At 33.1% G+C, this 12,202-nt stretch overlaps 1 protein-coding gene across 1 annotated transcript in view; it reads right to left on the bottom strand.

The window, feature by feature from the left end:
* Positions 1–8,943: 8,943 nt before the first annotated feature.
* Positions 8,944–12,202, bottom strand: part of subdued — a 34,662-nt gene continuing 31,403 nt past the window's right edge. The window contains exons 9-16 of the mRNA XM_065238723.1: positions 12,027–12,187; positions 11,398–11,630; positions 10,976–11,344; positions 10,670–10,916; positions 10,406–10,611; positions 10,052–10,333; positions 9,858–9,996; positions 8,944–9,797 (exon numbers count right to left, since the gene is read on the bottom strand). Coding sequence (XP_065094795.1) covers positions 9,595–9,797; positions 9,858–9,996; positions 10,052–10,333; positions 10,406–10,611; positions 10,670–10,916; positions 10,976–11,344; positions 11,398–11,630; positions 12,027–12,187 — 1,840 coding nt within the window. The 3' untranslated portion in view covers positions 8,944–9,594. The remainder of the gene's footprint in view (positions 9,798–9,857; positions 9,997–10,051; positions 10,334–10,405; positions 10,612–10,669; positions 10,917–10,975; positions 11,345–11,397; positions 11,631–12,026; positions 12,188–12,202) is intronic.

Here is a 12,202-nt window from a genome sequence, read left to right on the forward strand (position 1 = left end):
ATAAACACGAAAACTATGCTGGAATGAAACTTCTAGAACAATATAAGGAACATTATGCCGTACACTACACATTTTTATATCATACGGGTGGAAAATTCGTAGAACAAATACTTTAAAATTCTTCACATTTTAAGATATCTTCGAGCATGAAACTAAGTCAAAATTCAATAAAATCACTTCGAATAGTCAACCTTTGGCCACAAAGATGGTAGATAACACATTAAGCTTTGCTATGAAAGTTGTTACAGCAGTTTTCGTTGTTTCAGTCTCGAGATACAAATATTATAAGCCGTAAATTACCTTGAAAACATAAAATTAACTAGAAGCACCTCTAAATCAACACCGATTTTGCTGAAAATTTGCACAAAAGTTCAAATTAACATGACGAACAGTAATCACGGTTGACCCGTTACATTCCGAACATTTCAATTAAAATGAACAGGTCTAATATACATATATATATAAATAAATAAAAGAGAGAAAAAAAAGAAATAACATCACACATGAAAAAGAAAGGACCTGGTTGAACAAGCTATTGAAATGAAATTACGTTCTCGAATTTCACTTGGAATGTAATGAACAACAGAAATACGCGCTAATTCATATTTTCAGCGGTTGATGTTTAATTTTAAATATACCAACGGTACTGCCTACGACTACGACAGCGACTACAACGGCGCCTACGACAACGACAACAGAGAATTTGTAATTTACCATTTGTCTAGGATAAACACCTTTGCCCGGCACCTCCACTGGTTCTTCATGTCCGCTATCTGTCACTGTTTTCATTTGCCTGACGAATAAACTTCTAATACCTAAACAAGTTTTTAGATCGGCCATGCTTTACGCTGTGCCAATATGGTCTAGTTGTTGCACTACCAGGAAAAAAGCACTTCAAAGAATTCATAACAAAGTTCTGAAGATGAATTTGAAGTTGCCTCCCTGGTACAGCACTACCGAGGTACATAGAATTTCGAATGTTGAGACTTTAGAACAAATGTTCAAAAAAATAATTAATAATTTCAGGCAAAAATCGTTGCAATCCTCAATTGCAATGATTCATTCCCTACTAAGATAAGATTTAGTGTTAGTTTTTAGTTTTTAGTTTTAAGATGGAAATTGTTATACTGACATGCATGTTTAAAAAAACCTGTTTAAAATACAGAATTGCCAATTGCCAATTGCCAAAACAATGTAAAAGCACTTAGATATATATCATGGTAAGTTATGGCTGGTAAGTTACTGTAGTAACTGGAGCACCTAGGATAAAATGAAATGTAATTTATTTTAAATTTGAAACAGAGCTAAAAAAAATTGCTTTTTGATCAAGATTTTTATTTTTTTTGTACGGTATAGAACATCTTTTGTTCTAGCAATTTTATTAACGCATTTTTGCATCTCAAATCAACCAAATATCTTCTGTGTAATAAAGGGTTAATATTCAAATTTATAGATGGTGTCGCAAAATGAACCACTGGATTAGACCAAACAATTTTCTTTAGAATTTTCTTTCTAATAACTTATAACACGTACGATTACGAAACAAACTTGTGAGATTTAATTCTACATATTATAAAAATTGTTACATTAAACATAATGACAAGACGAACCTCACGAGCAAGTGGGCATATCTTAAAATTACATCACGTTCTATGAAGGAGCAGAGATTCAGGAATCTGTTACATTCCTATCTAGAAATTAGGTATGCAAAATATATGACAATAAGGAAGAGGATGGTTATTTTTCGCAAAATTTAACAATATTGAGTAATTCCACACAGATTCGCAAATCGTTTCGGATCGATGTTTATAGAATTACTTGTTGTTTTACACAGTTGTTTATTGCTGTCCAAAATGTCATTTTACATATTTGGTTGCCTAGTTTTGTACACGACTAACACTTGAAAAAGGCTTATGCAAAAATGATACGCATCAATAGAAAAAAACTGTATCTCGTGAACGAGGTTGCGGACAAGTATTGTGTCTTTCAAGAAAAAAATATACACTGTAAAAAATTATTTTGTTATTTAAAAAAAAATCAAAATTGAGGGATTCCATCCAGAATGAGCTGAAAAAACCTGAAATCTTGCTCGACCATCTTCGATTTGGATGATACATTGCCCATATTTTCAGTATGATAGACCAAGTATTTTCCGCAGGAGAGGAGACCCTTTTGACTCAAGGGTAATTTTTGAAAAGGGCATATGTGTTTTTGCACACATACTTTTAAAAAAATGTAGTTCGAAAACAGTTGGTTGTAGAAAAAAAATTACTAAGGAGTTGTAGGTAACTAATAAGGCTTTATAAAAAAAAATATACACGGAATTTTTTTTTCGTTTTTTTTTTACAAAAAAACGTATTTTTGATTTTTTTTTTTAATATTTTTTTATAAAAACTTGAATAGAAAACAGAAGTTTTGAAAACAACTCCAGGATGGACAAACTTTCAATAAAAAAGTTTTTCTAAGAACTTTTGAGGCATTTTTTAAAATTTCATTATTTACGGCAAAATGTTCAGTTTCATGTCAGTATATGATTATAAAAATCATTTCAAACGATAGTGCTCATATCGATAAACTTCCTAAACATAACCGTTTTCGAGATATTTCAAATTTACTTTCATCAAAATCAATTTTTTGTAGAAAATAAGCCATTTTCATAAGTTAATCGTGATTCTCCATCAGCATTGATAAGTTTAGCAAGATACACATATATTTACCTTCAATTTGTCTTTTGACGATTGAACGATCAGACAACCCGTTTAGAATTTACAGGGGAAATGAAAACACTATTATTTTAAATATAGAAACCAACACAAGTTAAGTTGCACTTATTTTCATTATCAAGCGTAGTTTCATCCTATTTAAGTTGTTAATATTGATGTACCTATCCATCTTATTATTTTAGGTACATTATAATGTCTTCCATGGTATTTTTCATGAAAAAAAGAGCTTCTCTGTTAGAGTAGCTTCAATACCAAAACAATATTTATACCTGAATATTAAATTGTTCCTACGTTTGTATATAAGCATGGCCATCCTTTTGAAAACAGACATAACTAAAAAAATCTTTTTGAGTGAACAAGTATAATTTGAATATGGAATTCAAGAAGGTCGTGTGTTGCAAGCCGTTTCCTAATAAAAGGTGTTCGTCAAAGCTTCGTAAATTATCCGAAAATTTGATTTAAAAACATAAGTTCCTAGAGTGGAAATTTAATTTGGATACATCTCTATCAATCTGTGATACGTGTCGCTTGAATTTAAATAGAACCAAACCATGTGCTGAAAATCTGGAACTAGAAGTGCAACCGCCAGTCATGGACATCGCGGAGCCGCAGCCATCTACATCTCGACATGGTCTCGAAAAAATACCATCAACTACGTCAATAACAACAGCATCATCTCAGGATAGTGGAGAGCAACAATTTTCCAGGACGCATAATATTGAGCTATTCAACAAGGGCATAGCTGGTATCAACGTATCGCCAATATCGACAAAAAAAAAATCCAGAATGTTAACTATCCGCAGAGAAAAAATATGGACATTACCAATGGCATTAAGAAACGCATCTTCGGTTTTCAAGCGGAAGAAGATGACCTGGAGCAACTAAAATTGAAAGCTGCGGAACGCAATTAGATGATCGGACAACTGAAGGAGAGATTTGCTGATCCAGGTTCGTCGAGAGACGATCAAATAAGGATTCTGATGATTTTTGCGAAAAGTTGGAAAAACTTGTATCCCATGATTATATTAAAACTCAGCAGTCTAGTTTCTTGAGAAATACAAAAAATACTCTTGAAAATGGAGAAGTTGTCATAATTTGTGATTTTTCCGAAAATTATTCATTTGTTCTTCAAGATGCTGCCCAAAGTAGTTACTGGAATAATCAACAAGCTACTATTCATCCTTTTTGCATTTATTATTCAGAATCAGGTATAATTAAAAATTTAAGTTTGATCGTAATCTCTGAAGTTTTAAAACACGATACAATTGCGGTGCAAGTATTTATTTCAAAATTACTGACCTTTTTGCAAACAAAAATACAAGTAAAAAAAGCGATGTTTATGTCTGATGAAGCTGCATCCCAATATAAAAATTGCAAAAATTTTGCAAGTCTTTGTAAATTTAAAACGAAGTACAATATTGATGTTGAATGGCACTTCGCATGGCAAGGGACCATGTGACGTGATTGGTGGCACATTAAAACGAATGGCAAGGAACGCAAGTGTGGCTGTAGAACACGAACATCCAATCATAAGTGCAGCAGAGCTATATGCATGGGCTAACCAGAAGAGTAATGATTATTTAACAAAAATGTCATTTTGTTTTGTGTCACAAAAGGAATACGAACAGGGGGCTGCAGAATGGAAAAGCATTTTTGAAAAGGCCAAAACGATCCCAGGTATAAGAAAATTCCGATTTCCGAAAATAAAATATCAGCGAAACTATTTTCGAATGACGAAGAACGCACCATTCATAACATATAAAAACATACCAATCAAAAGTTCATCAAATAAAAATATATCCAACGAAAAGGTTTGTGTACAAATTATTATTATTAAAGACGATCGAAAGTAATAAATGTAAGATGCAAATAAAAACGCATGGATATTTCATTTATTTATCTTATTTATCTTATAAGTTTAAAACCAATTTTCCTTTATTCTATTGGTGGAAGGGTAAGTTGAAGGTAAGTACATGCATATCTAGCAAAACTTATCATATTTGATGGACAATCACGTATAACTTACGAAAAGGGCATATTTTCTACAAAAAATTGATTATGATGAAAGTAAATTTGAAATATCTCGAAAACGGTTACATTTAGGAAGTTTATCGATATGAGCACTATCGTTTGAAATGATTTTTATAATCATATACTGACATCAAACTGAACATTTTGCCGTAAATAATGAAAGTTTCAAAAATGCCTTAAAAGTTGCTCTTAGGAAAACTTTTTTATTAAAAGTTTGTCCATCCTGGAGTTGTTTTCAAAACTTTTGCTTTCTATTCAAGTTTTTATTAAAAAAATATAAAAAAAAAATCAAAAATACTTTTTTTTTGTTATTTGAATTTTGAGGTTTATTTTAATTTTTTTTTTGTAAAAAAACGAAAAAAAAAATTCCGTGTATATTTTTTTTATTAAGCCTTATTAGTTTCCTACAATTTCTTCTGAGTATTTTTTTTTCTACAACCAACTGTTTTCGAACTACATTTTTTTTAAAGTATGTGTGCAAAAACACATAGGTCCTTTTCAAAAATTACCCTTGAGTCAAAAGGGTCTCCTCTCCTGCGGAAAATACTTGGTCTATCATACTGAAAATATGTGCCAACTATCATCCAGATCGAAGATAGTCAAGTTTGGTGACTGACCGATTTGGCGAGGAATTGGTCAATTATAAAAAAAATTGCTCAAATTGCATATATTTTTTTATTTTATTTTATTTATATTGTAGTTCGGATAAAGTGCTACTTATTGACAATGTGCGTTTGCTGGGCAACTCAAAAACAAAACAGTTATGAATTATTGAAAAAGTACTATTTTTAAAAAGACTACCTACAGTTATCGAATATCTTTGAAATGGTGTTGTTATTAAAACACATTAAATTTACAACAAAAAAGCTCATAATGCTTAAATTGCCCATAGTTGTTATTTTCGAGATACTCGTAGGTTAAAATTCACTTATCGCGAAATTTGAACAATTTTCACCCTTTTGAGATATTGTTCGTGAGTGTTTAACCTTGAAAATATTTTTATCGAAAAGCCCAATCCATTTCCTTAAACTTTGCACTTCACAGTTTTTCAATCAGACGCACAAGTCTCTATACAACAAGCGTGGAAAATCAAGCCACTGAATGTCTGGTACCTAATTGCATACTTAGGTACCATCTAATTCTTCATTGATACCTAGCCGATTTTATAACATTTCCCAGAAAACCATTCTCCAGAAAACCATTCCCCAGAATGTACCATTCCCCAGAATGTACCATTCCCCAGTAAAGCATTCCCCAGAATGTACCCAGAAAAGCATTCCATGTATTTATTGGATTGACTATTTTTGTTTATTATATAATCACTCCCGGAATCTGCTTTAGCGTATATAAAAAGAAGAGAAAAACTTCTTAATGGATCAAGGGGTTTTCCTTTCTTTGAAAATATAAGATGTGATATACAAACTGAAAAATTACTCAAATTGATACCGCACGATTTCATTAAAACAGAACAATCTAAATTCTTAAAAACAACGAAAAACAATTTGCAAGTAGGGGAATTTTTAGTCATTTGTGATTTTTCTGAAAATTACTCCTTTGTACTGCAGGATGAAGTACTATCTCATCATTGGAATGTACAACAAGCTACTATACATCCATTCGTTATATACTATAAAGAAAACTCGCAAGTGCTTCATTTTAGTTTCATAATTATCTCAGAAGAGTTGACACATGATGCAGTAGCTGTTAACCTGTTTATTTCCAAAATGATTACTTTTTTACGTACAGATCAGAGAAAAATAGTGAAGAAGATTTATTTTATGTCTGACGGAGCTGCTTCACAGTACAAAAACCGTAAGAATTTTCTAGTCTCTGCAAGTTCAAGTCTATGTATGAAATTGAAGCTGAATGGCATTTCTTTGCGACATCCTATGGCAAAGGACCGTGTGATGGTATTGGAGGTACGATAAAGCGCATGGCTACACGAGCCAGTTAAGCCAGAGAACGTGAACATCCAATTAAAAATGTCAAAGAATTATATACCTAACTGGGCAAATAATCGAAAGGAGGAAGAGTTGACGAGTTTATCATTTGGTTTTGTAACATCAGAAGAATATAAAACTATGGTGGCAGAGCTTAATAAACAATATTGTAAAGCAAGAACAATCCAAGGAACGCAAAAATTTCACTCATTTATTCCTATATCTGAAAATAAAATTAAAGCAAAATTGTTCTCAAACTGTTCAGATCATAATGCAAAGGTTTTTAATTTGTTTAAATAGACGTATTAAGTATTAATGTATATAATGTGAACTGAATAAATACATAAGAAGACTATCTTATTTATTACATTTTTATTTATAAAATAAATGCCATAATTTGCGAATGATATTACAAATCTCGGATACTCGATTTGGCGCAACTGGGAACTCACCCATGCACACTAACACCACTATTAAATTGGGGATGGTTTCCCCTATCTGATAGTGGTGTTAGTATGCGTGGACGAGCTCCCAGTTACGACAAATCGACGATCGAACGCATTGTTTACAAAAGCAGATAAGTCTTTTGAAAAAGTAACGCAGGTGGGGTTGTTGCGACATATTGAAAAATAAGGTTTATTGTCAAAACTAGTTATGCTACGAACCGCAATATGAGCAAAAAACTAAAAAAAAAATCTGAGGTGGGTGGTCTTGGACAATTCTTGAGGGGGCCTGTCCGCTTTGCCCGTTCCTATTGTGTAGCTACGGCACTAACAATGATCCGAAAAGGCTGTCAAACACTTCTTATGGTTGTTTTCTATACCACCGTGGTCTTCGAAACTAGCTAGCCGTATAAGGGGCCAAATAGGAAGCCTTTTCCCATTCTTACTCATAATTAATTATATCTTAACTCATGCGTCTGATTGAAACTGTGAACTGCAAAGTTTAAGGAATTTGATTGGGCTTTTCGTTAAAAATATTTTCAAGAACAACATTTCAAAAGGGTGATAATTGCTCAAATTATGCAATAAGTGAATTTTAACCTACGAGTATCTCGAAAATAACAACTTTGGGCAATTTAAGCATTATGAGCTTTTTTGTTGTAAATTTAATGTGTTATAATAATAACACCATTTCAAAGATATTCGATAACTGTAAGTAGTATTTTGGAAAATAGTACTTTTTCAATAATTCATAACTTTTTTGTTTATGAGTTGCCCAGCAAACGCACATTGTCAATAAGTAGAACTTTATCTAAACTACAATATAAATATTAAAAAAAATGCTATTTGAGTAATTTAAATTTTTTTTTATAATTTTGTTTTTTTTTTTAATATCAAAATAGTTCTTTACAGTGTATATTTTTTCTTGAAAGGTACAATACTTGTCCGCAACTTCGCCCAAGACAGCATCTCAATCAAAGGAATCGTTCGAGAGATATATGTTTTTCTATTGATGCGTATCATTTTTGCATAAGCCCTTTTCAAGTATAAGTCGTGTACAAAACTAGGGAACCAAATATGTAAAATGGCATGTTGGACAATAACAAACAACTGTGCAAAGTTTCAACATAATCGTAGAAGGTCGATCAAAAAATTAAAAAAAAAATCATCATTTGAAATGGAACTGCTGTATTCCTATATTTTTGAAACTCGGGGTAATTTCACTCACATGCTATAAAAATTTGATTCTCAGAATTATGAAATCATTGGATGTTATAATGATAAATAATACTTGTAAGATACAAGGAGAGGTTGTGAAGTACCTGTTTTACACATAAAATATGTTGCTATTGCTTTCATAGTGTCACAAGCGATTTTACGATTCGTGAGCGCTCACTCTGAGTGAACGCTCATGAATCATAAATCGCTGAATGAAATTGACAGGTTTTATGAATCAAACACATACCTCTCCTTGTACACACTCAGCAACGTTTTCCTTGTTCGGTAATTTTTTACCGAAAAAAATCGGTAAATGAAGAATGTTACAGATTTTTCGGTAAACAAAAATAATTTTACCAACGTTCGGTAATGTTTTACCGAAGTGACGGTAATCTGTCTTTTATATTGACGAACTTCGTTAAAAAGAGTACAGTAAGAACTGTAAAACAAAGCAAACGCCGAATTCGGTTAAAAAATACGGAACAAACTGCAAATTACAGAAACGTTTACCGAACTTCTGTAAATAATTCCAGACTGTCAATCGAAAGACGGTCATATTTATTTCAAGTGTTAAAGTAAACAGTAACAGTGGAAAGTGATAGAAAAATCCAGTGAAAACAATATAAGTATGTTCGCAAATACAGATGAATAATGCATCTATTAAATATTCCTAATGAGATTGATAATTACATGTATTTCTTTCATTTTTATGATTGCTCTTCAGACACAGCCAGGAATTCTGTGCTTTCGGGATCAGGTTCCAGTCAATGTTTCTTGACTGGCATCCCCATGGTAGCCACCTGCGAAAAGAATACTCCAGCGAGCAATATATGTTATTTTAAAATATATTGTTACCTAGATGTTTACTATTGAATAAAATCTCGTTAATTGTAATGCAAAAATAGCTTTAGATTTTAATTCACCGGAAAAAAAAAACAAAACATACACAATATCAACAAATTTTCATTTACGGGACAGTTCAGTAAAAAATTACTGAATAGTTCGGTAAATAATTACCGAATTGTTCGGTAATTTTGACAGCTCATCAAAAAATCTGTTTACCGATCGTTCGGTAATCGTTTAGATTACCGAACGTTCAGCTGTTGAAAGTTCGGTAAACAATTACCGAATACGGTAATAATTTCTAAGTGTGTAACATACAAAATATCATCTAATGATTTCATAATGCCGAAAAAAAAATATAGCAAGGTAGTGGAAGCAACCCTGTTTGAAACTAGTTCACAGCAATTTAGATAACACTTTGTCTTTCTTAGTTTTCGTTTGGTCTTCACGTTCACTATGAATAAAAAGATCTAGTTGTGATCCAGAAAGATTCGAAGATATAAGCCGCTCCAACTGAATAAATGAATCGTTTTCGGTTTCTTTCGGTTTTCGGGATTTAGGTGGACTAAACTCGTCCGGCGCGGCATCACCTTCACGATCTAAAATAATAACATGACATGAAGTAAAAACTTCCAGATAAAATGTTTGTAGAGTACTACCCATTCTAGCACGCAGAGTTTCTTGCTTTATAATAATTTCGTTAGTAATATAAGCTTCTCGACGAATTTGATCACGAAGCTCCTGTGACATATCCGGTATACACCAACGAACCAGTATCATGACAATGGCGACAATATTCTGAAAGGATCCTGTGTAAAATCTTAAGAAATAGTTATTCTGACCAATGGTTTACCTCAAATATAACGACAAATGCAAGACGTGCTGTCATAATGAGCCAGTACATGGTTGTTTTCTCATAGGGTGCATTTGACCATGGCGGTGCTCGAAAATCCGGATAGCGGCAGATGGTTACATTATAATGAGATTGAAAAGGAGCGCTTCCTTTTTGAAAATCACTGGTATTGAAATACGCCAAAGTGTAATTCAAATACCCGTTAAGAGACCCGTCAGAAGAAACTGAAAGACGGTAGATTAACTTGGGAATAAAATCTGACGTAAATGCAATTATGAATCCCTGAAATATATGTTTTACTGTCATGAGTCATCTATTGCTAAAGACATTATCAGAAAGAATAAGCATACTCACATTAGTAATTACACTCAGTTTTCCAATACTATCTAAAATTCGATACCAAATTCCTATATCGCGCACCCTTTGTGATACAGGCCTTCGGTAAAATGTCAGCAGTTTTTTTGCATCGAGGCGCATTTCAAGAATGTTATTCAAAAGCGCAAAGAGTGGAGCCAAGGGAAATGCAGCCACAAAGATAGTTACAAATCCGTACTGTAAAACTATAAAAAGAAGCATGTTAGTAAAATACTGGGAGAAATATAGTTTCCATCTATCTACCCATTTCTAAGTACTCGGGAAATAAACCTCGGGAGCCCCACTCCACTAATTTGAGATCCTTAACAAAACGTTGACCTTTGCTTTTCAAAGACTGGTTACGTTGTTTTCCAATACGAACTTTTAATGAATTGTGCCATCTGTAAAATAGAGGAATTGCCATTTCAAGAGCAGTATTTACTGCTTGCTTGCCAATCATTATAATTCCAAGTTGTATGCATAACTCCATCAAACAACCCCCAAAACCACACTGAAAGAAATAACGATTGATAAGTTGGTGTTTCTAGCACATAATGTAGATTATTCTACTTCTTCTTGTCTGAAATTGAAGAATCTATTGTAGTTTCCAGGATAACCAATAAATTTTCCTTTGAAAAATGCTATGTAAAATATAGAGGCGTAATAGTTTACAAATTGAAGCAAATAGATCTTCAATGTTAATGAATCGTCAAACTCGGTCTGTGTTCTGAGCAGCTCTCGTTCCGTAAGCCATTCAGCCAAGTATGTATACATCCAATTAAACACAACTATTAAACATAGGTTTATCGTGGCAGCGGTTGCAGTAGTGAAAAGAATGGCCGCAGAGGTAGTTACTTCATCTCCGTAAACGCTTAACGTGGCAAGTACTGACATTCTGTATAGAACTACTGCTAAAACGGCAACTATAGCAAGACATACCTGAAAAAATGGTCACTAAATTGATGACTTGCAATTTATTAGTATAAACCTACTAGTAATAACACAACAGAAAAACTGAGTATCGTTGCAGGTAACTTCATTCGCCAGTAGGGAACTTGAGGCTCTTCGGTGTTGGTGACTGCATTGATTTTCTTCCTTCGTACATGAGCCAATCGGGCTAAATATTGTGGACGAGGGTGTTCCTCGTGTATATCAAATCCGGTCAAATCCCATCTGTGGGTTATTTCGGCAGAGTATCGTTTCCAAAGTTCGAGAAATAGAGCAGCTTAAAAAAATGACTAATTAGGGGGGATTCAAATATGACGTCAACAAATGTCACGAATGTTTTACCCGTTTTACCCTCCCTTGTGTTATGTATTTATCCATTTATACAAAACATACTGTCACGACAAAAAAGTTTATCAAGCTGTCAGCGTTTTCATCAAACTGGCTACTTTTCTCAAAAGTCCGAGTGGTAGTTAACGTCATTTTCCACTGCGAATAAAGTGGTTAGGGGCTATTCATATACGTAGAGTTTTTTTAATGTAGACAATTGTCCATATAATATTTGTTTAATATATATGCATCGTACACAATCGCCAACCCAGAGGAGAGGGAGGGTCTCCACTAAACAGTTTAGGTAGTTTATGAATAGCCCCTTAATTGATATCTTAATACTTACCCCAAAATGACATAAAAATGGCGAACAGGACCGTTGTTGGATTGTCAAATAAATAAGTTACGCGCGCGTGCAAACATGTTTCACTCAATTCCCAATAATCGCACCAGTGATCACAGAGTGGACACATATTGATGATGTTTTCTTTGGAACAAATTTCTTTACTGAAAAAGAGAGAC

The sequence above is a fragment of the Ochlerotatus camptorhynchus genome, unplaced genomic scaffold (genome assembly GCF_037179485.1).
Source record: "Ochlerotatus camptorhynchus isolate MF236.1 unplaced genomic scaffold, CSIRO-AGI_Acam_v1.1 ptg000919l, whole genome shotgun sequence".
Lineage (NCBI taxonomy): Eukaryota > Metazoa > Arthropoda > Insecta > Diptera > Culicidae > Ochlerotatus > Ochlerotatus camptorhynchus.